The sequence below is a fragment of the Oncorhynchus mykiss genome, chromosome 24, assembly GCF_013265735.2.
Source record: "Oncorhynchus mykiss isolate Arlee chromosome 24, USDA_OmykA_1.1, whole genome shotgun sequence".
NCBI classification, from domain to species: domain Eukaryota; kingdom Metazoa; phylum Chordata; class Actinopteri; order Salmoniformes; family Salmonidae; genus Oncorhynchus; species Oncorhynchus mykiss.
This window is the reverse complement of record NC_048588.1, coordinates 7504535-7531739: the sequence shown is the minus strand read 5'-3', so window position 1 is coordinate 7531739 and position 27205 is coordinate 7504535. Positions and strand designations below refer to the sequence as shown.

At 41.0% G+C, this 27205-nt stretch overlaps 2 protein-coding genes and 1 long non-coding RNA gene across 4 annotated transcripts; 2 read left to right on the top strand and 1 right to left on the bottom strand.

Moving 5' to 3' along the window:
• Window positions 1–803: 803 nt before the first annotated feature.
• Window positions 804–16739, bottom strand: LOC110503638 (polymerase delta-interacting protein 2). Of its 2 annotated transcripts, none has more exons than XM_021582075.2 (11): window positions 16416–16739; window positions 5826–5907; window positions 5592–5689; window positions 5407–5506; window positions 5216–5291; window positions 4844–4951; window positions 3950–4095; window positions 3110–3136; window positions 2822–2947; window positions 2507–2586; window positions 804–2127 (listed from the first exon to the last, which is right to left on the bottom strand). In XM_021582075.2, exons 1-11 carry the CDS (start codon window positions 16595–16597, stop codon window positions 2013–2015), a joined length of 1140 nt encoding a protein of 379 aa, XP_021437750.2. In that variant the 5' UTR covers window positions 16598–16739; the 3' UTR covers window positions 804–2012. The 2 variants fall into 2 exon arrangements, with proteins under 2 accessions (XP_021437750.2, XP_021437751.2); XM_021582076.2 differs by having other exon boundaries at window positions 5826–5901; window positions 16416–16716.
• Window positions 16734–18935, top strand: LOC110503640. Its single transcript, XR_005039336.1, has 4 exons — window positions 16734–17388; window positions 17493–17573; window positions 18006–18070; window positions 18336–18935. It is a non-coding gene; the product is annotated as an uncharacterized LOC110503640 (long non-coding RNA).
• A 5552-nt stretch (window positions 18936–24487) lies between these two features.
• Window positions 24488–26799, top strand: LOC110503637 (transmembrane protein 199). Its single transcript, XM_021582074.2, has 6 exons — window positions 24488–25089; window positions 25183–25256; window positions 25334–25423; window positions 25562–25604; window positions 25735–25847; window positions 26092–26799. Exons 1-6 carry the CDS (start codon window positions 24906–24908, stop codon window positions 26185–26187), a joined length of 600 nt encoding a protein of 199 aa, XP_021437749.2. The 5' UTR covers window positions 24488–24905; the 3' UTR covers window positions 26188–26799.
• Window positions 26800–27205: the final 406 nt, after the last annotated feature.

Sequence of the window (27205 nt, the reverse complement as noted above, 5' to 3'; positions counted from 1 at the left end):
AAATATGTAAGTAGACTATTTCTCAGATTTAAAAATAATATACTCACTGTCATCAGTTAGATTTGATATGGGAGTAAAAATATACTATCAAATGACATTGTCATTTCATATTCAGTCATTAAAACGGATCTCACAATAATGATTTCAAGATGCGCAAGAACAAAATTACGGGTCAGATACAACAGGAAAGATGTGTGTGGGGGTTTGGTCTAGCAGTGAGCGCTCCGTTCAGCACAATCTAATAATATTCACCAGCTGTATACGCGAACCTTCCCTTGAAAGCAACTACAAGTATAGCAACAGTATGTGTGATACGTCAGCTGAGCTGGTTGCCCTACTCAAATGCATTAGAAACTATTAAATTAACTTTCATCGTGTTAACCCATGATGACTTCAATTTCAAATCCGAGTGATTGCCACTGGTTACTATGGAACTAGATTTCTTTCTGACATGAGGTTTCTAGATGAACAGCAAGAGGGGTGGGTGGGGAACGTATGACCTTGTGCTATCCTAACACGCTGAGTGCGCACAGCTCTATGTCTCAGCTGCAGCGTCAGCCGAATGCCCCTCTCTCCTGCAAGGATAGACCAGCATTTCCCAAACTCTGTCCTTGGGTCCCAAAGGGGTGCACCTTTTGGTTTTTGCCTTAACACTATTCAGCTTATTCAACTTTTCAAAGCTTGATGATTATTTGAATCAGCTGTGTACTCCTAGGGCAAAAACCAAAACGTGCACCAAGTAAAAAAATATTTAAAAAAACCTGGGGTAGACTAACACAGTCACAATCAGCAAATGGACAATCTCTTTGAAATTGATGTTTATTTTCCTTTACAACTTTATTTTACAGATCATTCAATCATTACAGTAATTTCACAACACCCATCCAAAAGTTAGTTTCCTCCTTTAACAAGGCAAAATCTAAGTTTGAGACTTCAACCCACAAAACTGACTCAAGGGATGGATACTACAGACTAGGACAGCGTCGCAGCCAGTCAGTCTCCCAGACACCTCACTCACCATGGTGAAATTCAGTAGGGTGCAACAAGAAATGTTCCGATAAATGCATTGTGTGGAACAGACATGATTCTCTCATGTCGAAGGAGGAACCATGTCTGCTCTATGCATGACATTTCTATCTGAAACAGAACATTTGCACCCTTCTGAACCCGGCCCTCACATCAGCCAAACCTACAGTTGGTAACATCAACGTGGGCCACTATTTCTCCTGTATTCACTTTCTTATTACATTCTAAGGCTTCATCCCAAACCGCAACCTATTCCCTATACAGCGCACCACTTTGACCAGGGCCCGTGCACTTTATAGGGAATAGGGTGCCATTTGAGACACGACCACAGGTTCTCTTTCCCTTTTCTAAGTTTCACCACAGGCCTCATCACAGAGGCTCACAGAAGTGACAGACAAGCCAAACACTCAGAGGAATTTGCAGAACACTATAGATCAGAGAGCAACATGAGGTCTAGACTTGATTGAGGACTCTAAGAGTAGGGCTACTATTGGACACGTTCTATTTGGATTTAGTGAAGTCCTTCCAAATGGTTTCCCACCGGGTCCGCTAATTTGAGCTACTTAAAAACACCAATAAAATACAACAAGGGAGACTGGCTTCAGACGTCTACCTCTGGGTCAAGCAACTACAGCTGAGAGAAACAATTGGCATATTTTATTCCCACACATAACAATACAAGCTAATACCATCAGTGCTCACCGAGCCATTCTGCCTACACAGAATGATCTCAATCAACAACCTCTGTGACGGATCGCTTGTCCTTCTCCTTTCCACTAAAAATCTGAAGTTTTCATTAGCTACAACAGTGTTGGGAGGACATGTTTTGTCCCCTTTCATTGAAAATCTAACTTCAATGTGCTCGATTAAATATGTTTCTTAATCTCAACTGAGGAAAAGTAGCAGAGGAAGGGTTTTGATCCGTTCCTAAGGATGGCTTGGCTGTTCGACTGCGCTGAGGGACGTGGCCCTGCTGCTGCGTTGCTTCAGAAGGTGTAGCCAGCAGGGGGAGCCTTGTCGTCCTTGTTGCTCTCCAGGGAGAACGGGGGGATGCGAACATCAAAGTGGGAGCCGTCCGTCCTCTCAATGCGGAACGTCCCCCTGCACAGAGAGAGCGTCATTAGAATCTTGACCATCACACCTCTGTACTAAAATGGGCGAAAGGTTGATGTTATTTTTTTGATATTGGAAAGCTTGAGTTACTCTTGCGTTTCCGTCTGTTTTAGATCGTTTGATTACTGGCTTGTAAATCTGTGCAAGATTCACTCAAACGTCAATTCATATTTTAATGTTTCCCCAGCTTATGTTTACAGGCAAGGACCAGGTTCAAATAGGGGGAAAAAAACTGTTTATTAAGTCATTCTCAGACCAGAACATCCATAAACCTGCATTTCAGGTACTGCTGGGTCTGCTGCAATACTCTTAACTCATGTTAATAACGCAGCTCCAACGTCATGTTACTCTGTGTAGAAGTAGTTACCACATGTGTCCACTGGGTGCTTGAAGGGAAACATGGCTGCTGTACTGGAAGGCTGGCTGCTCTTTGGACAAGACTGGCTCCTGGAGACAAAAACCATAGGTTATAGCCTCTACTCAGTCGTGGAAGTAACATACTGTATGAGTGGCTGTGTCAAATACATGCTTCCTCTGACCATAGATCCTCTCAGCCAATGAGCTCAGAGAGGAATTGAGGAAACAAGGACAGAGGAAGCAAGTGTTTTGGCATTTAGTAAGATTCAGACACAGGCATTGAGAGTTCGTAATTCCGTTGTGTGGTGGCGGTTGTACTACTGACCCGACCTACGACCCCCCGGCCTCGGACCGTCTCCAGGGTGCCTGACAGGCTGAAGATCCTCCAGTGTCTCTCCCTCAGTTGCACCACCTCACTGCCCATGTTCTCCAGGCGGATGCAGTACCGCCACTGACACACACGCCATATAAGCATCGGGTACACATTATGTTGCCGTTCTTACAGTCTACAGTCGTACCGTTGACTGGATATACGAGGCCTACATCATATATTGGTAAAAGCTCAAATTATTTGTCCTTTTTCAGGGAATTGTAAAAAGTAAATGCTACTTACCCAGTACACATGAGAATTTTGAGCATCCTGAGAAAGAAAATACTGTATTTATTTTTTGTGCTCGGGCAGATTCAAGATCATAAGAATCACACGACAGAGTGGGAGGACTCAGGGACGAGCAGAACATTATTGAAAGGGCTGAGTTACAGAAAGAGCTCATAGTACCTTGAATAATATTTATTTGATAAGCAACTGACATAATTAAAAACAGAGGCTCTCTCTCAATGTCTTAACCTGTCCTCCCCTTCATCTGCACTGATTGAAAAAGACTTGAGGTGAAAACAATATGGTGGAAGAACCTGGTCAGTTCTTTCAGATCAGAGCACTAAAAAGAAGCTGCAAGGGGGGCTCCCGAGTGGCGCAGCGGTCTAAGGCACTGCAGCGCTAAAAGCGTCACTACAGACCCGGGTTGAATCCCGGGCTGTATCGCAGCCAGCCGCGACCAGGAGACCCATGAGGTGGCGCATAATTGGCCCAGCATTGTCCGGGTTAGGCCGTCTGGGATGTCCTTGTCCCATCACGTTCTAGCGACTCCTTGTGGTGGGCCGGGCACCTGCAAGCTGACCTGACCAGTTGTATGGTGTTTCCTCCAACTCATTGGTGCTGGTGGCTTCCGGGTTAAGTGGGTAGTGTGTGAAGGTCAAGTGCGGCTTGGCGGGGTTGTGTTTCGGAGGACGCATGGATCTTGACCGTCGCCTCTCCTGAGTCCGTACGGGATTTGCAGCGATGGGACAAGACTAACTACCAATTGGATATCACAAAATAACAAATAAGAAGAAGCTACAAGGAGGGCAGATTTGAGAAAGAACCTCATAGTCCAAACAGCGACATCATCCTTACCCTCATGCCCATGTAGAAGGGGATGACGGTGACCCTGATGTTCTCAGTCGTCTCTCTGTGCACGTCGGACAGCTCCAGCCAGGGATGGTTCTTCTCCTGCCATGCCTTCAGAGTGTCCCTCGCACTGAACGGGGGAGCTTGGGTGGCTGGACACACAGGATACTCAGTTTACACAGTTGTAACACACACGTGAATGCCCGCAAAGTAACTGGATATATTGTATACTTTACAGTACCTCTGAATTAAAAAAAAATCTTTGAACACTTTATAGTACTACTGAATGTTTAAGTTGGAAGAAGTTGGAATTTGTGAATGTTCTAAAAAACGACTGGAAATGTACAGAGTGTAGAAAACAAAGGACACCGGCTCTTATCCATGACAGACTGACCAGGTGAAAGCTATGATCCCTTATTGATGTCACGTCTTAAATCCACATCAATCCGTGTATATGAAGGGGAGGAGACAGGTTAAAGAATGATTTTTGTTTTGTATGTGTGCCATTCAGAGGGTGAATAGGCATGACAAAATGTTTAAGTGCCTTTCAACAGGGTATTGCAGTAGGTGCCAGGCGCACCGGTTTGTGTCAAGAACTGCAACGCTGCTGGATTTCACGCTCAACAGTTTCCCGTGTGTATCAAGAATGGTGCACCACCCAAAGGACATCCAGCCATCTTGACAACTGTGGGAATCATTGGAGTCAACATGGGCCAGCATCCCTGTGGAACGCTTTCAACACCTTGTAGACTCCATGCCATGAACAACAGGGGCTGTTCTGAGGGCAAAGGGGGGTGCAACTCAATATAAGGAAGGTGTCCTTAATGTTTTGTACACTCCGTGTGTACGATGCTGTACAATGAAATGACACGTGGAAAGCAGCGAGTGGCTGGCACTTACTTTTGTCAGGGTTGAACATGAGGAAGCGCTCAAACAGCTCGTGCTGGATGGGGACCTGCTCTGTGGAGTTGTAGGGCAGGATGTCTTCATGACTCACATAGTCCAGACCTGAAACACACAATGACAGCCAGGCAAAATGCCCAGTCAGTCAGGAGGATGACAGGGACAGAAATAGTACAAGGAAGTAACTAGGTTAGTTACACAAAATCACGTGGCAGCCAAAATTATTTGCGCACGGACAGTACCATTTCCTGATAAGAACTCAATGCATTTTTGTGGGTGGTGGGAAAATTCAAATGGTCCCCGTTTGAAAAGAAATTAAAGCACATAGCCATTTACTACACAGGGAGCAGTGGATCATGTGTTGTTTACCTGGGATGGCATAGAGGGCTCTGCTGTCGTCATGGTTCGCCAGGAACGTCACGGCTTCTGTCTGAGACCTCTGAGACTGTCAACACAACAGGAGAAACAACTAGAAGACTGGCAGTCTGGTATATGTCATCATTTAGGCCTAGTCAGTAAGAACAATGGCATAGCATTGGTTGTGTTCAGAGGTAACGTACTATGTGAGGGCAATCCCGCGTGTCGATGAGGACCTGGTAGTAGGTATGAGTTTTCCCCTTCACCTCTTTTGACCCGTGTGAACCAGGAGGCTCTGGCTTGCTGAGGACAGGACATGGGTGTAATTTTTATTTAAAACAATTATATACATATCACCATTAAAAACACACTAAGATGTAATATGCACCTGTCAGACATGGGAGGAATGACGTCTCGGTCATAGATACGGGCGTGCCAGGGGAACAACACGATCCCTCTGTAGCCAAACACACTATGAAGGAAGAGCTGAGGAGAAAACATGGAGAAACAGACTTTAGGTTGGGAACACCCTTTGTGACAAGGGCAACTACAGTATAGGCTAGGGGGCAGGACCAATAGTTCTGGTCTGGGTGGGTAAACCGCACGGCGCTGCCCATCTTACCTGGCCTGTTTCATATTTGCCATGCTGCTTCAGCGCCTCAAACACTCCCACCGTCTCCAGAACCTTCCCCTCTGGCCTGCTCCTGCCAAAACACAGGCCACACTATGACAACCAGGAACAAAATCACATCACACTAGAGGTCTTCACGGGTCCACCCGAACCTAAATACCTGAGATCCGACCCAGATCCTATTTGTTAACCAGAACAGCAACTTGGCTGACAAACATCATTTTCTCACTCTGGTCCAATTGGGTTTGGTGTAAACGTGGACCCGTTGGTGTATGGGTTGGGTCTAGGTATGGTTGTAGTCGGGTCCGATCGTTCTCGGGTCCCCCTATTTTAAATATTTTTTTATTATGAATGGGTCCGTTCGGGTCGGATTGTCTTCGGGTCCAACTTTTTGGAGCCAAGAAGACCTCTACATCACACTGTAGAACTACATTAGTCTCACCTAGCCAACTGTTGTAGCATCTTGGAAAGGGAACCTAGAGCACACAATACGCAACATGAGCACTGAGATGACATGTCATCTCATAGTCATCCCCCTTGACTAAAGCTTCATCTCAAAAATCAGACAAATTTATTAAAACACCTAGATTTATCAAAGTTCAACGAACATAAATTCCAAGTCTAATCTTTGTCATACCCTTTGCATTATTATATCAACAAGGTATTGTGAACAACAGCTGGCTGTGTTCAAGTCACTCATACTTGGACAGATCTATTTTTCAAAACATTGGGGGGGTGATATTGAGGGGGGGATTTAGTTTTGCGTGGCTCCTCTAAATATCCATATTATTGGCAGATGATATGGAAGAGATCTGACCTAAGGCTTGCGTGTTCATCAGCTATGTTGGGGATTACTGGCAGAGGTTGACCCTTGGCTTATAATACGGTCGCTGACAAGAAAACAACAACCAGGCTGGTGAAATACCAGAACAAATACATTGTTAAAAACGGAGAGTCAGATCGGTAACAATGTTTCCTCATTTTTGTTATGATAACTTATTTCATGGAGATTATCATTGAGAGAGAATGAACAGGACAGCAATACCTTACAAGATTTCCATAAAGTATAGACAGAATTACAAGCTGGTGCTGGATCGGTCTTCCAATTGCTAACATCGTGGGGTCCATGTCAACCCAAGCCCTCCCCCCTTCTACATTTATTCCCTTGGCACGAGGGAGGCAAATAAATAGGAGTCATTACTCTGTGCTGGCTCAAGCCAACCTGCACTCTTATGTAATCAACAGCAGATCAGGCTTTGTAGATGGGTCCAAAGCGCTCTATGTTCTTCCACTCAGACAAAAAGTGAACTAGCTAATATAGGGCAAATATGTTGCCAACTTCCTACTAGTGTTTCAATGTCACTTTTTCCTCGATAGGTGGCTTAGTGTCTATGTAAGTCGACACTCAAGAGGTCTTCACAGGTTCACCCGAACACCGGAGACCCGGGTCAAAATTTCTAACTTTTCCCTCAGGTCCTGGTCAGGTCCTGTTTGATTGTCATCAAGTCTATGGAACTACAGCTGATAGGCTATACAGAGCTGTCGTCGGGTCTATGTATTTCACACTAATAAAGTTCATTTGACTTATAGAAAGCCTAGCCAACATATAAAATATATATATTTGTTAACTAGAAAAGCAACAGGGCTGATAAATGTAATTGTCACTCGGGTCCAAATTGGGTCTGGTCTAGGCTCGGACCCATTAGGGTACGGGTCGGGTGCATTCAAGTTTGGGTGCGATTGCTCTCGGGTCCCGGGGCCAACTTTTAGGACATGAGAAGACCTCTACTACACTCCCACTTTGACCGGTCTGAAAACAACCAGGGCTGACCCCATTTAGTAAACTGGTCGATAGGCTGTTGGTTGACCGAGATTTCTTTAGTCGAGCAGTAACAAAAAATAAGTCATGGTATACAAGACATCGGTCTGAGTGGACTGATCCATTGTTGGGGCCGTGAGGATGGCACGGTCCATTAAGCGAAGACGTTCTCGTGAAATTGTATATGGTTATATGAACAAATGGTGCAAATAATATTTAACAAATGCACTTTCCCACATTGGATAGCGATTGCTGTCCGTGGTTCTGAAACCCATCAGTGCGCTGTTGAATTGGCACCTTTTCCTAGACCATGTCGCCATGTCCATAGAAGCAAAGTTAACCAGCATATTGGTGTTGAGAACAATGCGGTGGAGGCAGGAGCGGAGTTAGAGACAAGAAAACAGCCCTTGCCTTCATTGTCTAAGAAAGGTGAGGAAACGCAAACTTAAATTAGATCTATAACCAAGTCTAACATTAAAATGTGCCTGGCTTTATAAATCATCCATATACATCTACTGAAATAAGACAGATCCTGCTTCTGTTGCCTGTGAGTGTTTGTTAAATAGCCTACTGATTCCGTGAGCACCAAGCCGCACAAGTCGGATAAACAATTTCACAAATTCAGCAGTATTTAATCTTTGCTTGCGAGGGAATATGGAATGTTTTTCCTAAACAAATGAGGGATTTCGGTAACAGCACTTTTCAGTCAGAAATGGCTGTAATTATGTTGCAGCTTCAGCAACAGACACTATTGATGTTCTGCGGTGGTCCCTGCAGCATGGAGGAGAGACCAACAACGGGCAATAGTCACGCAGCCAACCGCTGTCATTTTACACAGCGCAGTCTGAGCCCGGCCTGGCACAATCAAATCAATTGCGGTCAGACTATTAATTTGTGTCTTAATTTCAAACTGTGCTTAAGAAAGCACCAGAGAAGCTCAGTACATATCGTTTATTTGATTTACACACATAGGACGTGTCTATATATGGAAAAATATCTTTACAAATTTAGACCAATCTACAGATGACTCTCCGGTCGAAGAAGACTTTTTGTTGTCAAGGACAGCCCTACTTGCAGCACATAGTAACATTCCACAACCTTTGTTATTTTCTTTGGAAACTAGCCATGTCTTGCCTGGATATTGAAAACAACACTTGTTTCAAGTTTTATTAGTAGGGGATACGCATGGAAAACGTCGTCCAACGAAATTCTTACTTGCAGGGTCCTTCGACAATGCAACGAGAAATAAAATAAACATTTTTGCATACGTATAATACAGGAAGGCACAATTTTGAATCCAATATTTACACTTGTATTGGGGAAGGGGGGGGCAAGTGTATAAATTGAGCAGTATAATAAGAGTCTGGTAGGAACAGTCAATGTGAGTAGCATGAATGTACAGTATGTGTTTGTGTGTGCTAAGGTGCAGAGTCAGAGCAGGTGGTCAGTCCAGTTCAAGTGTTCAGCAGTCTGATGGCTTGTAACTAGAAAATGTCTGTCTAGTTATGAATACTGAAAATGTGCACAGATTTGCCTGCAAGTTAAGTTCCATCTATAAGCTGTGTGTTACCAAATGCAACAAAGTGCCAACATATGGCACTGTTGGATTTGTAAGTTGGGATATACTAAAAACAACTTGATTTGTCTGACAATAGGAGCTTGTGCAATGTGCCAATCATTGTAGCTCTTCGCAAAATATCTGCCAATCATAGATAATAGCTAGGAACTTTCCTGTTTCTGCAAGTTTCTATCCAAGCTGACTTGACACGTGTTGCGCAATCAACATTAAATAAATGCTAGATATTTGCGGGACCAGTCAAGTTGACACCTACTCAGTATTTATTTTTTACCATTTTCTACATTGTAGAATAATAGTGAAGACATATGGAATCATGTAGTAACCCAAAAAGAGTGTTAAACTAATACAAATATATTTGAGATTTTTCAAAGTAGCCACCCTTTTCCTTGGCAGCTTTGCACACTACTGGCATTCTCTCAACCAGCTTCATGAGGTAGTCACCTGGAATGAATTTCAATTAACAGGTGTGCCTTGTTAAAAGTTCATTTGTGGAATATCTTTCCTTCTTTATGCGTTTGAGCCAATCAGTTGTGTTGTGACAAGGAAGGGGTGGTATACAGAAGATGGTATCTTACCAAATAGGGCTAAGCCCATATTATGGCAAGAACAGCTCAAATAACCAAAGAGAAACGACAGTCCATCATGACTAAGTAATGGAGGTCAGTCAATTCGGAAAATTTCAAGAACTTGTAAAGTTTCATCTGCAGTCACAAAAACCATCAAGCGCTATGATTGAAACTGGCTCTCATGAGGACCGCCACAGGAAAGGAAGACCCAGAATTACCTCTGCTGCCGAGAGTTAACTGCACCTCAGAAATTGCAGCTCAAATAAAGTTCAAGTAACCAACATCTTAACAGCAACTGTTCAGAGTAGAGGTCGGCCGATTATGATTTTTCAACGCCAATACCGATAATTGGAGGACCAAAAAAGCCGATATAGATAAAAACATTTAAAAATTAAAAAATTAAAACGGCCGATTTTTTAAAAATGTATTTGTAATAATGACAGTTACAACAATACTGAATGAACACTTATTTTAACTTAATATAATACATCAATAAAATCAATTTAGCCTCAAGTAAATAATGAAACATGTTCAATTTGGTTTAAATAATGCAAAAACAAAGTGTTGGAGAAGAAAGTAAAAGTGCAATATGTGCTATGTAAGAAATCTAACGTTTTAGTTCCTTGCTCAGAACACATGAAAGCTGGTGGTTCCTTTTAACATGAGACTTCAATGTTCCAAGGTAAGAGGTTTTAGGTTGTAGTTATTATAGGACTATTTCCCTCTATACCATTTGTATTTCATTAACCTTTGACTATTGGATGTTCTTATAAGCACTTTAGTATTGCCAGTGTAACGGTATAGCTACCGTCCCTCTCCTCCCTGGGCTGGAACCAGCAACACAACGACAACAGCCACCATCGAAGCAGCGTTACCCATGCAGAGCAAGGGGAACAACTATGAGAAGGCTCAGAGCGAGTGACATTTGAAACGCTATTAGCACGCGCTAACTAGCTAGCCATTTCACTTCGGTTACACCAGACTAATCTCGGGAGTTGATAGGCTTGAAGTCATAAACAGTGCAATGCTTGATGCACAACGAAGAGCTGCTGGCAAAACGCACGAATATGCTGTTTGAATGAATGTATGCACGCCTGCTTCTGCCTACCACCGCTCAGTCAGATACTTCGATACTTGTATGCTCAACTCAGATTATATTCAACGCAGGACACACTAGATAATATCTGGTAATATCATCAACCATGTGTAGTTAACTAGTGATTATGATTGATTGTTTTTTATAAGATAAGTTTAATGCTAGCTAGCAACTTACCTTGGCTTACTGCATTCGCGTAACAGGCAGTCTCCTTTTGGAGTGCAACGAGAGAGAGGGGTCGTTATTGCGTTGGACTAGTTAACTGTACTGTTGCAAGATTGGATCCCCCGAGCTGACAAGGTGAAAATCTGTCGTTCTGCCCCTGAACAAGGCAGTTAACCCAACGTTCCTAGTCTGTCATTGAAAATAAGAATATGTTCAGACTTGCCTATTTAAAAGGTGTAAAAAAATAAAATTAATCTGCCAAATCTGTGTCCAAAAATACCGATTTCAGATTGTTATGAAAACTTGATATCGGCCAGTCCGATTGATCTGTCGACCTCTAGTTCAGAGGAGACTATGTGAACCAGGCCTTCATGGTCAAACTGCTGTAAAGAAACCACTACCAAAAAGGACAACAAGGAGACTTGCTTGGGCCAAGAAACACAAGCAATGGACATTAGACCGGTGGAAATCTGTCCTTTTCTGTCCTTTGATGAGTCCAAAGTCAAGATGCAGGCTGTGTAAGAGCTATTTGACCAAGGAGAGTGATGGCGAGCTGCATCAGATCGGCAAGGCAAGAGTGGGCTACTTTGAAGAATCTAAAATATATTTATTTGTTTAACATTTTTTTGGTTACTACATGGTGTTATTTCAGTTTGTCTTCACTATTATTCTACAATGTAGAAAAATAGTAAAAATAAAGAAAAACCCTTGAATGAGGTGCCCAAACTTTTGACTGGGACTGTATGTGCGTGTATGGTTAAAGTCGGAAGTGTACATACACCATAGCCAAATATATTTAAACTCAGTTTCACAATTCCTGACATTTAATCCAAGTAAAAATGCCCTGTTTAAGGATCACCACTTTAATTTTAAGAATGTGAAATGTCAGAATTAGTTGAGAATTCTTTTTCAGATTTTATTTCTTTAAAATCAGATTCCCAGTGGGTCAGAAATTTACGTACACTCAATTAGTATTTGGTAGCATTGCCTATAAATAGTTTAACTTGGGTCAAACGTTTCAGGTAGCCTTCCACAAGATTCCCACAATAAGTTGGGTGAATTTTGGCCCATTGCTCCTGACAGAGCTGGTGTAACTGAGTCATGTTTGTAGGCCTCCTTGTTCGCACACGCTTTTTCAGTTCTGCCCACAAATTTTCTATAGGATTGAGGTCAGGGCTTTGTGAAGCCCACTCCAATACCTTGACTTTGTTGTCCTTAAGCCATTTTGCCAAAACTTTGGAAGTATCATAGGGGTCATTGTCCATTTGGAAGACCCATTTGTGACCAAGCTTTAAGTTCCTGACTGATGTCTTGAGATGTTGCTTCAATATATCCACAATTTCTCTTCCTCGTGATGCCATCTATTTTGTGAAGTGCACCAGACCATCCTGCAGCAAAGCACTCCCACAACATGATGCTGCCACCCTGTGCTTCACGGTTGGGATAGTATTCGTCGGCTTGCAACCCCCCTTTTTCCTCCAAACATAATGATGGTCATTATGACCAAACAGTTATTTTTGTTTCATCAGAGGACATTTCTCCAAAAAGAACGATCTTTGTCCCCATGTGCAGTTGCAACCCCCCCCCCCACAAAAAAAAAAAATTCTACACAATTTCGTGGGATCCAATTGTTAGTATATTGCCTCATCGCTACAACTCCCGTACAGGCTCGGGAGAGACGAAGGTCGAAAGCCAGGTCCGAAGTCCTCCGAAACACAACCTAAACAAGCCGCACTGCTTAACACAGCGCACATCCAACCCGGACGTCAGCCACACCAATGTGTCAGAGGAAACAGCGTGCACTGCACCCGGCCCGCCACAGGAGTCGCTGGTGCGTGATGAGACAAGAATATCCCTACCGGCCAAACCATCCCTAACCCAGACGACGCTAGGCCAATTGTGCGTCGCCCCACGGACCTCCCGGTCGCGGCCGGCTGCGATAGAGCCTGGTCGCGAACCCAGCGTCTCTGGTGGCACAGCTAGCGCTGCAGTGTCCTAGACCACTGCGCCACCCGGGAGGCCCCCAGTCTGGCTTTTTTTAATGGCGGTTTTGGAGCAGTGGCTTCTTCCTTGCTGAGCAGCCTTTCACGTTATGTCGATATAGGACTCGTTTTACTGTGGATATAGATACTTTTGTACCGGTTTCCTCCAGCATCTTCACAAGGTCCTTTGCTGTTGTTCTGGGATTGATTTGCACTTTTTGCACCAAAGTACATTAATCTCTAAGAGACAGTGGTCCCATGGTGTTTATACTTGCGTACTATTATTTGTACACATGAACGTGGTACCTACAGGCATTTGTAAATTGCTCCCAAGGATGAACCAGACTTGGAGGGCTCAATGTTTTTCTAAGGACTTGGCTGATTTCTTTTCATTTTCCCATGATGTCAAGCAAAGAGGCACTGAGTTTGAAGGTAGGCCTTGAAATACCTCCAATTGACTCAAATGAAGTCAACTAGCCTATCAGAAGCTTCTAAAGCCATTACATTTTCTGGAATTTTTCAAGCTGTTTAAAAAGATACTGTCAACATAGTGTATGTAAACTTCTGACCCACTGGACTTGTGATCGTTAATAAGTGAAATAATAGGTGTAAACAATTGTTGGAAAAATGACTTGTCATGCAAAGTAGATGTCCTAATCGACTTGCCAAAACTATTGTTTACAAGAAATGTGTGGAGTGGTTGAAAAACGAGTTTCAATTACTCCAACCTAAGTGTATGTTAACTTCCGACTTCAACTGTACGTACGTACGCACGTATACAGTACCATTCAAAAATTTGTGGTCACTTAGAAATGTCCTTGTTTTTGAAGGAAAAGCTTTATTTTGTCCATTAAAATAACATGAAATTTATCAGAAATAAAGTGTAGACATTGTTAATGTTGTAAATTCCTATTGTAGCTGGAAACGTCTGATTTTTAATGAAATATCTACATAGGTATACAGAGGCCCATTATCAGCAATCAGCACTCCTGTGTTCCAATGGCACATTATGTTAGCTAATCCAAGTTAATCATTTTAAAAAGTCTAATTGATCATTAGAAAACCCTTTTATAATCATGTTAACACAGCTGAAAACTGTTGATCTGATTTAAGGAAGCAATACAACTGGCCTTCCTTAGACTAGTTGAGTATCTGGAGCAACAGCATTTGTGGATTTGATTACAGGCTCAAAATGGCCAGAAATAAAGACCGAAACTTGTCAGTCTATTCTTGTTCTGAGAAATGAAGGCTATTCCATGCCAGAAATTGCCCAAAAAACTGAAGATCTCATATAACGCTGTGTACTACTCTCTTCACAGAATAGTGCAAACTGTCTCTAACCAAAATAGAAAGAGTGGGAGGCAAAACTGAGCAAGAGGACAAGTACATTAGTGTCCAGTCCTCAACTGGCAGCTTCATTAAATAGTGCCCGCAAAACACCAGTCTCAACGTCAACAGTGAAGAGGTGACTCCGAGATGCTGGCCTTCTAGGCAGAGTTGCAAAGAAAAAGCCATATCTCAGACTGGCCAATACAAAAAGAAAAGATTAAGATGGGCTAAAGAACACAGACACTGGACAGAGGAAGATTGGAAAAAGGTGTTATGGACAGACAAATCTAAGTTTGAGGTGTTCGGATCACAAAGAACAACATTCATTAGACGCAGAAAAAAATAAAAGATGCTGGAGGAGTGCTTGATGCCATCTGTCAAGTATGGCGTCGGCAATCTGATGGTCTGGGGGCACTTCGGTGGTGGTAAAGTGGTAGATTTGTACAGGGTAAAAGGGATCTTGAAGAAGAAAGGTTATTACTTAATTTTGCAACGCCACGCCATACCTTGTGGACGCGGCTTAATTGGAGCCAATTTCCTCCTACAACAAGACAATGACCCAAAGCACAGCTCCAAACTATGCAATAACTATTTAGGGAAGAAGCAGTCAGCTGGTATTCTGTCTATAATGGAGAGGCCAGCACAGTCACCGGATCTCAACCTTTTTGAGCGGTTGTGGGAGCAGCTTGACCGTATGGTACGTAAGAAGTGGCCATCAAGCCAATCCAATTTGTGGGAGATGCTTCAGGAAGCATGGGGTGAAATCTCTTCAGATTACCTCAACTAATTGACAACTAGAATGCCAAAGTTCTGCAAGGCTGTAATTGCTGCAAATGGAGGATTCTTTAATGAAAGCATAGTTCGAAGGACAATTATTTCAATTAAAAATCATTATTTATAACTTTGTCAACATCTTGACTATATTTCCTATTCATTTTGCAACTAATTTCATGTATGTTTTCATGGAAAACATGGACATTTCTAAGTGACCACAAATTTTTGAATGGTAGTATATATCAGTGGAGGCTCCTCAGAGGAGGATGGGGAGGACCATCCTCAGTGAATTTCATAAAAAATGAATGCTAAAATATTAAATGTATACTTTCTAGATAAAACTATACTACATATAATCACACCAAATAACTGATTAAAACATACTATTTTGTAAAGAAGGTCTACAGTAGCTTCAACAGCCCTCTGTTAGGTAGCGCCATGGTGTATGTAGCCTGAGGACAGCTTGCTTCCATCCTCCTCTGGGTACATTTACTTCAATACCAAACATATGAGGCTCATGGTTCTCACCCCCTACCATAGACTTACACAATAATTATGACAACTTCCAGAGGACATCCTACAGCCTATCAGAACTCTTGCTGCATGAACTGACATGTTGTCTGTCAAAACAAAGGATCAGAGAATGAGCCTAGTACTAAACGCATAAGCTACAGCTAGCTAGCACTGCATCAAATGTTGAGTAGTTGACTCAAAGAGAGAGAAAGACAATAGTTCAACAGTATAACAAATACATTACATTTCTTCCAAAATGATGGAGAAGCATCACATACTTAGCAAATGCAGCTAGCTGGTTTAGCCTACAGAAACAGGGGGACGTTATGTTAGCTAGCTGGCTGCAACTTTCCAACACAACACTGGAAGTCTTCCAAGTCAAGGTAAGCTTTTGGTATTACAAATGTATTTCCACCGGGGCCCACCGGTGTAAATGCTTACTGAATGTACACTAACGTTACTGTATGATTGTACCGGGTTTACTAACGCGTTAGTTCTGTTAGCTATGCTGACTATGACGTTATTTTAGCTAATATAGTGACAACGATGTAGGCTGGTTTTTTTTCCCCGCCTGGTCACATACAGCTGATGTGTTGTGCATAGAACTCCACAAGCGAAGGAAAGAGGTGAGAGGAGAGCGCATGGAAGCGAGAAGGAATACAACGTGGCTGCTATTGATGCATCATTGGGCAGCATTCAAGACAGTGGGCGAACTGGCTAGCTAGCTAGGTCGCATTAGCTTAGAAGGTAGCCCTTACCGTGACGACATAAACCTCGTCTGCTGAATGTTGGGCAGTCCACATGCTAAACACGGCAACCGGGGTCTCTTCGCCTCAAGTCCACTACTCCCTTCAATAATACTCAATATTCTATGTGTGTGTTTCTTGTTGTATTTACTGACGGTAGTCAGAAAGCCTCGTCGTATTGCACAAGCAGCCATCTTTTCTACTTCTGCACAAGCACGCCGAGGCTGACGTGTATAAAAGCGGGCGAATTAAAAAGTTGATTTAAAGGTCCAATGCAGCCGTTTTTATCTCAATATCAAATACTTTCTGGGTAACAATAAAGTACCTTACTGTAATTATTTTCAATTAAAATTGTCAAAAAATATTCATAGCAAAGAGACATTTCTCAAGCAAGAATTTAGCTAGGATTGTCTGGTAGTGTTCTGAGTGGCGATGGAAAATTTGAAAACTAGCTGTTTTTGGGGGAGGTTTGGAAATCTTTCTTATTGGTCTATTGATGTTAACAGGCAGGCCAAAACTCCATACCACCACTATCATCATTTTCGCAATTTCACAGTATCATGCCAACCTCAGTGTGGAAATATTAATACATATGTTTTTGACTGCACTGGGTCTAAAAAGTTTAACCTTAGCATCAGGTACTCTGTTGTGTTTAAAGTATCTCCATTTAAAGGCCCAGTGTTATTTCGACCTCAATGTACTCATTTTGACAATTACGTTTACTTTTGAAACTTAAGTATATTTAAAACCAAGTGCTTTTTGACTTTTACTCAAGTAGTATTTTGCTAGGAGACTAATTTGTATTTTTTTACTTTTACAATTGGGTACTTTTTCTACCACTGCAAACAGGCTATTATTGCTGTAACGTTAACTAGCCAACGTTACATTGGCTACACAGTAAGTATAGCTAGGTCGCTGTTTTTCTATATTAAACTACGTACGGTATGTTGTAACACGGAACAAAATAAAGTTTGCGCCAGAAGGGGTCAGTTCTTTCAGCTTTTCTCAGATACTATTTGTCCATTGCCATGTCTTGCTTGAAAGCTTGAAGCTAACAATTACTTGTATGCCCATTCGTTTTCATTGCAGCCCTGTTTGAACGCATAGTTACGCTAACTCCGTATTCACAATGTACAATACTCAGTGAGTCAACTCAAATCCGGCTAACTGGTAATTATGAAGTTATATGTATTTATTTTATTTTCATCTAGCTAGTTATCTTGTTGTGTCTGCATTGCCAGTGCTTAGTTCGGCTGGAAGCAGGTTAAGTCTTGAGCAGGCAACCTCTGTGACTTGTTTTTTTAGCTGGTGAATTTTAATGTAGTTTACGAAAGTTCAATCAGGAAGGCTGGTCTGAAAGCTCATTTAACTTAATCGTTTAACTTAAGCGTTTTACTCTGTGTCCCAGCAAAGGGTTACCAGCATCTGTCATCAGCATTCATCGGAGACGTGGTTATACCCCATTAAGACATGTCCATATTGTATTCTGTTTCTGTTGTTCATTCAGTAAAGCATATACTCGATTGAAATACTGTTGCATCCGTCAACAGGCAATAACTAGCTACAGAAGATGAATGAATACATATTTAACCTATTTTTCAGGAATTTGTCTTTCAGCATAAAAATATCCTGCCTCTTCTTCACCAGTGAATCAGGCAGCACTTCAGGTATTTTGTCTTTGTATTGCCTAATCCTATGGAAATAGATCACATGACTGCCTGGTCTAGCTGGTTGGTTTGTGACTTTACTACTTACAGGCATACATGAGCATAAATATTTCAGTTATGGACTGTCAGATATTAAAATGTAAAAAATGTTTCGTGGTGGGGGGGTGGGGGGTTAAGAAGTAACTTTGTCACCTTGCAAACAGATTGATAACTTGTAGTTACACATTTCCCTTACATTCATGATCCCATTTCTTATGTGCTAAAGGGTCATCGCTGATGAAAGGCCTGCAACATGACAAGGAGGAGATACTTGAGGACGAAGAGTATTCGATTGAGACACAGACACACATACACAGGACAGGCAGGTGAACATCAACTGGCAGAGAAGCAGCTGAACTGGTTCCCCCCTAGCCCTTCTAGTTTGATGCTGACAGAGGTGGCTGCTGCACATGCTAAACTGGTGGTGCAGGTCATAAAAATGCTCTAGCCTGGTCCCAGATCCCTCTAGCCTGGTCTTGCTAACTCCTAATGTATGATAGTTGTCATGCCATGTTTCCATAGGAGTTGGCTATATAGTACAAACAGATCATAGACCAAACTAACATTTGGCTGATTTTCAGAACCGAAAGTGAAACTTCAGTGTACTTGAGGACTACTCTAGAAATTGTTGGCTTTGTTGCAAGATAGAAAGGAGAATAAGACGTGGTTTGCTTGTGTGTCACCTGAATGTGAGGGCAAGCGGTTATGTATGATATGGTTATGATAGTAATGTAGGCCCTAACATGCACTTTGTTTTCAGGTTTGAATGAGACAATATATTCCCCTAACCTTATTATTTTAATAAAGTGATTGTTTATGAATATTATATTACTTGTGTATGTCTGTCCTTATCATATGTAATTGATAATTGTTTTTGGTGCGGATGTGTTTAATTTACTATCTGGATAAAGTGTCTGATCATGGAAAATGTCATAGAATTTTTGGGAAGTGCCATCAGTCACATCAGTCCATATTTTGTAAGGATAAGAATAGAACTACCTTTTAATGTGAAGAAGTTCTACCTTCCAGAGCTTGAGTTCTAAAATAATAACTTGAAAAGATACCCAGCTAGCAAATTTGATTCCTTGGAAGTTGTGGGAAGGTACGTTTTTGGTTTCCCATTGGTTCTGGGAACAAAGCCAGAAGTTTCCGTACCAGTAAAACCAAACGTTCTAAGAACGGAAGTTAACATTTTGCCTGTTCTGGGAACGTTTATTTTTAGGTTGCAGGTAGGTTCTGAAAATGTTTTACTCTGGTTCTCTTAAAGTTTTCCTGGGAGGTTTTATTAACGCTCTGAGAACAAATTTATAGGTTATTTGGTTTTTGAATAACTTCCTTAACTTTCACTAAATGTTTCAAAAAGTATTTTAATAACACTGCTAGCTTATTCTGGGCAAACTATTTTTTTTCTTCTCTCCAAGCACAGATAGGACACATGGAAATTATTTTCCTTAGACATGAATCATGAAAACAAATACATTTGTTTATTTTGACAGCATCTGTGAAATTTGAACCGATAATCTTCTGTCTATCCATGGAATTAGCAGTTGTGGAAAAAGTACCCAATTGTCATACTTGAGTCATTTTCAATTAAGGTATGTTTACTTTTACTCAAGTAAAAGTGAGTCACCCAGTAAAATATTGCTTGAGTAAAAGTATTTGGTTTTAAATATACTCAAGTATGAAAAGTAAATGTTATTGCTAAAATATACTTTGTATTGAAAGTAGAAGTAAAAATCATTTCAAATTCCCAATATTAAGAAAACCAGACAGTACCATTTTATTTACTGATAGCCAGGGGCACACTCTAACACTCAGGCATAATTTACAAACTAAGCATTTGTGTTTAGTGAGTCCGCCAGATCAAAGGCAATAGGGATGACCAGGGATGTTCTCTTGATAAGTGTGTGAATTCGACCATTTTCCTGTCCTGCTTAGCATTCAAAATGTAACGAGTACTTTTGGGTGTCAGGGATAATGTATGAAGTGAAAAGTACATTATTGTCTTTAGCAATGTAGTAAAGTAAAAGTTATCCAAAATATAAATAGTCAAGTACAGATATCCCCAAACTACTTCAGTATGTTGACTTAAATACTTTTCACCACTGGGAATTAGTCCACTGCGGCACCAAGATGGAGCTAGCATGCCTTGTTTCTTTACTCATTCAAAGCTGTTCATTTTAGTCTGTCAAACAGACCTCTTTTCAAAGGAAGCAATAACCTATTAAGATGAGGTGTAGCCAATTTGTGGCGAGGCCAGCACGCACACCTGAAAACACTTAACAAGAAAGAGGCTATAACCTAAAATCTATAGGTTTTTAAATAACATTATTTAGAATGTTCTCTGAACTTAACTCAAGTTGTGTTTTTTTTTTATAGAAAGTTTTCTTAACAGTCAGAACAGAATGTACCACCCCAGTGCTGGCTTGCCTTTGAAGCTAAATTGGTCCTGGTAAGTCCCTGGATGGGAGACCAGATGATACTTGAAGTGGTGTTGGAGGGCCAGTAGGAGGCACTCTTTCCTCTGGTCTAAAATAAAAATATCCCAATGCACCAGGGCAGTGATTGGGGACAGTAGCTTCGTCTCTGTGGACTCTAGGGGTGTTAACCACGGTGTCTTGGCTAAATTCCAAATCTGGTGGCCATCATGGCCACCTAACCATCCCCAGCTTCCAATTGTCTCATTCATCCCCCTGTAACTATTCCACAGGTTGTTGCTGTAAATGAGAATGTGTTCTCAGTCATCTTACCTGGTAAAGGGTGCATTCATAAATTCGCTCTGGCTATCTACTCCGATTTCAGAGCAGTCCCGTCTGAGTGTGCCAGAGCGCAGAATAACTGAGGAATTTACGAACGTGCAACACCTGTTGAATATGACCGGTGTCAGTAAACATCAGCAAAAAAACATAATTAAATTGTTGCCAGCAGCACAGTTACAGTCACCAACGCTTTAGATAACATGAAAAAAGCCTAAACAGCTCTGCTAGGGTGAGTAAAATGGTCAGAGTGTGGTGTTCTCTCATTTGTGTCTGGGAGTAGCTAGCAAGCAAGCTTGCCAACTTCAGCCTGTTAGCTTGGGTGCTTTACTGCAGCTGTGAGGTCAGAACGCTCAGATCAACCCTACTCCTTGGCCAGAGAGTCCAGTATGCGTTTTGAATGCTCCAAGAGCAAAACACTCTGAATTTATGAACAGACAATCTGACAACGCTATGAATTTAAGAACACCAAGAGCGCACTCTGACTGCACTCTGGCACTCCAGGGTGAATTTCCGAACACTCACAAAATAAGGGTTAAATAAATCAAATGCAATGTACAGTAGTAGAAATAATAAAATGAGCTATGTCGAGAATACAGTATTCACATACAGAGTACCAAACACCATGGCAAAATAATTGCAGGAAGTTAGCTTACGGACCAGTATCCGGAATATAAATACACTATATATACAAAGGTGTAGGAACACCCCTTCAAATTAGTGGATTCGGCTATTTCAGCCACACCCATTGCTGATGGGTGTATAAAATGGAGCATACAGCCATGCAATATCCATAGACAAGCATTGACAATAGAATGGCCTCTGAAGAGCTCAGAGTCTTTCAACATAGCACAGTCATGGGATGCCACCTTTCCAACAAGTCATTTTGTCAAATTGATCTCCTGCTAGAGCTTGCCCGGTCAACTGCTGTTATTGTGAAGTGGAAATGTCTACTGTAGGAGCAACAACGGCTCAGCAGCAAAGTGGTAGGCCACATAAGCTTACAGAACAGGACCGCTGAAACGCATAGCGCATAAAAATTGTTCTCGGTTGCAACACTTACTATCCAGTTCCAAACTGCCTCTGGTTGCAACGTCAGCACAATAACTGTTCATCGAGAGCTTCATGAATTGGCTTTCCATGGCAGAGCAGCGTCAGCTGGAGTGGTGTAAAGGTCGCCACCACTGGACTCTGGAGCAATGGAAATGCGTTCTCTGGATTGATGACTCATGCTTCACCATCTGGCAGTCCGACGGACAAATCTGGGTTTGACAGATACAAGGAGAACGCTACTTGCCCGAATGCTTAGTGCCAACTGTAAAGTCTGGTGGAGGAGGAATAATGGTCTGGGGCTGCTTTTCATGGTTCAGGCTAGGCTCCTTAGTTCCAATGATCTCCTGTTTTTTAGTTTTCATTTTTTTGAAGGGGTAAGAGGGTGTTTTCTAGATTATTATATCAGCCAGTCAGGGCTGTATATGCAAATATATTAACATTTGTATCCCCATGCCCAAGTGGGGGCTTTAATTATTAATCATTCATTTCAAGGCATTGTCATTGAACTAGCTTCATTCTTATTTTATTTCCCCTGAAATTAACCACAATGAAAAGTGGTAAAGAAATATAAATAAATCAATTGAAATAATAACTATATTTGAAAACGATACCTGCACAAAAATCAACACAATAATAATTTCCCCTACATGCATACAAATACTGTATATTATTAACTATGTTTGAAAGTACAGTATTTTTTTATTATTTGTTATTTTATATATATATATATATATATATATATATATATTTATTTATTTAATTTTGTTTTTTCATAATTAGAAATGATCTACAACTGACATTCCTACATCAAACATGTCTAACAAAACAAAACACAGGTATAAACAAGAAAATAATAAATACATGTAAAAAAATAAAATATATAAATAGTGTAAAAAATAACGACAATTCTCGTGCAATTTTATTCACTCAGAAAAAATGATTCAGGAAGATGTTATTATTTTTGTTATTCACTAAGGATATTGTCTTAACAAGATGATTAAATTCAATCAAAAATATTTGTAATTTTGGTATAGAATTCTGGAATTTTTGTTTGTGTATAAAGTATTTGGCAACAAGAATTTTAAAAAATCACAATCATTTCAATGGTCTTGTTATCATTGCAATAGTAACATATATTATATCCTTCATGTCAAAAACATGGGTAGTGTTCTGCAAGGTTTTCCCCAAAATCTATCACAGATTGACATTCATAGAACAAGTGAGTCAGATTTTCGCCTTCTTTTTCGCAGAAAACGCAGATATCATCAGTAGCCACAAATTTGGACAACATATACCCATGTAATTCTATCTTATGTAGAATCTTAAAGTGCACTTCCTTAAATTTGTAAGGCATCAAGCAAGCTTTTTTCCAGACAATGTCAGATGGTTCCGTGAATGGAAAATTTGTCTTATGTATTTATTACAACAAGATTTCTCAAGTAAGTCCACGCCTTCCAAACTATGATCATCACCAAAGCTAAGATGAGTTTTCATTAGTGTAGTTAGACGACTGGGAATGGCTTTGATCACAGAAATAAACTCTCTGAAAGGTATTGGAATCTCATTCAATGTTATCAAATGTTGATATGCAAGAATATTACCCGTTGTCAAAAACATCAAGAGCAAAGTCAATATTCCTCTCATGCCTGCTGGGGTAGAACAATGACTTATTCCTTACACTTATATCTGAATTATTATACAAAAAAAGCTTTATATGGGGAAAAAAATGTGCAGGAAACATATTTTCTAGGATATTAAAGCTTGTTGGTGGAACCTAGCCAATTTAGCGGGTAATCATTCAGGAATATAACTACATTTCAGTAAAAATTGAAGACCTCCCAACCTATTAAAAACATTGTTTGGAATGACATACCAAATTGATTTTGTATTGATCAAACATCTTTTCAACCAATTGATCTTGTCAACAAAATCCAACACTTCCAGACCTCCTTCAGCTCTTTTATTTGAGAGGACTGACTTATTTTTCCAGATGAAGTCAAAGGTCTTGTTGATCTCTTTACAGGTAGAGGGATTTACAAATAAAGTTAATGAGGGGTACACAAAGCGAGACAGTCCCTCTGCCTTGGACAGAAGTACTTTCCCAAGTATAGAAAGATCCCTTTGTAGCCAAGTATTAAATATATTTTGGGTTTTCTTCATTTTAGGAGAGAAATTAATGCGTTGTCTGACTAAGTGTTTTTTTGACAAATGTATTCCTAAATATTTAACACAGTCCTGTACAGGAATATTTGTATATTTCTTTATCATCAGAATCATATAAACATACGATTTCACATTTAGAAACGTTTTAATCCAGATGCAATAGAGAATGCAGTTATAGCATTAATGGCATTTTGTCTTTAAAAAAAAAAGTGTATTGTCATCAGCCAGTTGGGACATTCTAATTTCTCTGTTAAAAATGGATAAGCCATGTGGATTTACATTATTCAGAATATCTAGAGATACACGTTTCATTACGAAATGGAATAAAAGGCCGTACACTTCTGTTGATAGTGAATATTTTGGGTTTAGTAACACAGTATTTTTTTTTATGTTTTAGTGGAAGTAGCTACGTACGTCAGATCCTGTCACAAGGTGAACATAGACGCTTCAAAGACAGCTTTCTCTGTCGGTTGTATTTATTTCTAGATTTATAAAATTAGCTAAACTCTCATCGTTATCGGAACAACTTAAAATGGGTACTTGATACGATGATTAGATTAATACTAAATGTATCCATTTGTGAAGAATTGGGAATGGATCATCTTTATAAACTGCCAACGTTTGCTCCTGGTCGTAGGTTTGCTAGCTAACGTTGTTAGCTATACATGAAGCCAGAGCATTCTCTTCTTGTAGCTAGCTAGATCAGCTGGCTAACTCTGCCCGGCCAGCTACGGGCGAACAACAGCTAGCTAATCCAGCCACTTGTCAGCACATTTCATTGTAACTAACTACATAAGTCTGACAGTTAACGTTAGCTAAAGAGAATGGCGTCGTCATTTGTGATTGGAAACACATTTCGAGAGAGGGTAAGAGACTTGCTGGAGAAGGATGAGGCTTCAGTTCCAACAGAACTACAGAAAGAATTGGAAGATATTCTTCAACGGGAACAGCCATCAACTCTGTCTTTCAGAACTGCAAGGAAACTTCATAAATGTCTGCTCGACAATGGTATGTACGAACATAGTTCTAGAAGCATAGTGGCACAGGTCTTACATTTCACGAATGAAGTACTAGCCTATGTGTACTTTACCTTCCTCTCAGGTCAACCCTTCTACCTTAATGAGTTGTTGGAGGACAGCTCATTGCACCTGCCTGAGGTTGAAACGCCCCCCAGAGTAAGTGAGATCTCGACCCCTTAATTTGACACCCATCATGAGGACTACACTAAAGCGTTACGCCCTCTTTGTGACAGAACCCTGTGCTCGTGGCTCGTCTGGAGCGAATCAGAGCCAAGTTGGCCAATGAAGAATACAACAGGATCACACGGAATGTAAACACTCAGGTGAATTGCACAGTCCACACTCTGCATGTAGCCTACTGTACGATTTGGATTGACATATGGCCACTAGCTTAAATATATGATAGCGCTTAGTGTTTTGGTTGTTGTTGATTCATGCGAGTACTTCTCCCCCCCCCCCAGCAAATGAATCGTCGTGAGACATTGGCGGACTTTGGGAAAGAAGGTTACTATGGGTTTCAAACGTTTGCATGCAATCAGTCTCTTAAGATTGTCACTATCGTCTCCATCTACCTTTTCCTCAACCCTCCCTCCTCTAATGTTGACGTGTGTGTGTGTGTGTGGTCTGTCTCTAGTGCGCTCAGCCAAAGCTGCTGTTGTGACGGTCTTAAACTTCCTAGTGACAGTGGTGGCGACCTTCGCCTGCTCCTATCTCGGCAGTCAATACCTCTTCACAGAGACAACGCCGGTAAGAATTCATACGAAGATCCCTCACTCGTACAAGCTGGGCAAGCGTTCACCCCTATTGCCTGACGAGATTAATAGTGTCACTTAAACCTCGATTGTGTGATAAGCGATGATTAAGCTAGTACTGCCTTGTGTTGTAAATGACCAAAAATCTTGTTTGAAAATGTAATCATGAAGAAACGTACATTTCAAAACCCCGTTTAAGAATCAGTATCTTTGTTGACATGTGTGAATGTGTGTTTCAGAGGGTGATATCTGCAGTGATTGCTGCGTCCGTCGTCGGCCTGGCAGAGCTGTATGTTCTGGTACGGACCATGGAGGGAGAGCTAGGAGAACCATAGCACCAGTCAGTGTTCTTATCAACAAAACTCATTGCTGGAGAACTATGCCCTTACCTGACCGACCAGTGGACTTAAAAAACGGAAATCAAAGGGGCTAAATTTCCATGACATTTTAGTCATTTAGCAGACACTCTTATCCAGAGTGACTTACAGGAGCAGATAGGGTTAAGTGCCTTGCTCAAGGGCACATCAACAAATGTTTCACCTAGTCAGCTCGGGGATTCGAAACCAGCAACCTTTCGGATGCTGGCCCAACCTCATAACCGCTAGGCTACCTGAGTGGAAGTCGATGTACTTCAAAACTAGTGATAAGAATTGTCCCACCCTTATTCATGAATTGAAAACGGATCAGTGTGAAGATCTTGAATGTGACCCAGATGTAAAAGTTGCTTGTGTTTTAGCTATTTATTTCCATCCATTTTGCTTTCATAGGGCCTGTTAAAATAACCCCATTTAAAAGAAAATGTAGGATCATTTCCTACTAGGATGTATCAGGGATTTTTTCATACAATAGTTTATTCATACTGTACTTTACACTCCTTCAGTGTGTTTCTGTGTAGTCAATATTGTTTGTTTGTCTACTCAATAAAGTTAGCGGCCATGTAATTACAACCTCTAAGATCAGTTTGGTTCAATGTAAAAAAAAATATATATATAAATATACATGCATGCATACATTCAGTACCAGTCCAAAGTTTGGACACACCTACTCATTCAAAGGTTTTTCTTTATTTTGACTGAAAACCATGTGTGTGTGTGTGTGTGTGTGTGTGTGTACACACAAACCCCCCTCTATGGTTAGGATTGAAGTTTTGAGCTGCTTCATAACAATTATTGATAAGTCCCACTTTACCCTTACATTGACCGTATTAGCCCTGGTAATATTAAGGATATTCCATGTTCTATTAGAAATAAAATAGATGAAGTTGTTTTTGTCCATTGTACCTGTCCATTTACAGTAAATTGAGGCAGGTGGTAAACTTTGAGTAACAATTGTCTCACATCAGACTGAGTACAG

Bases quoted from the DNA above. Each gene is read 5' to 3' on its own strand.
- LOC110503637 (XM_021582074.2), top strand. From the start codon at position 24,906: ATGGCGTCGTCATTTGTGATTGGAAACACATTTCGAGAGAGGGTAAGA. The intron at 25,090-25,182 runs GTATGTACGAAC...CCTTCCTCTCAG, and splicing joins TAAATGTCTGCTCGACAATG to GTCAACCCTTCTACCTTAAT. The intron at 25,605-25,734 runs GTTACTATGGGT...GTCTGTCTCTAG, and splicing joins GGCGGACTTTGGGAAAGAAG to TGCGCTCAGCCAAAGCTGCT.
- LOC110503638 (XM_021582075.2), bottom strand. From the start codon at position 16,597: ATGGCTGCTTGTGCAATACGACGAGGCTTTCTGACTACCGTCAGTAAA. The intron at 4,096-4,843 runs GTAAGTGCCAGC...CTGTGTGTCCAG, and splicing joins CATGTTCAACCCTGACAAAA to CCACCCAAGCTCCCCCGTTC. The intron at 3,137-3,949 runs GTAAGGATGATG...TTTCTTTCTCAG, and splicing joins CCTTCTACATGGGCATGAGG to GATGCTCAAAATTCTCATGT.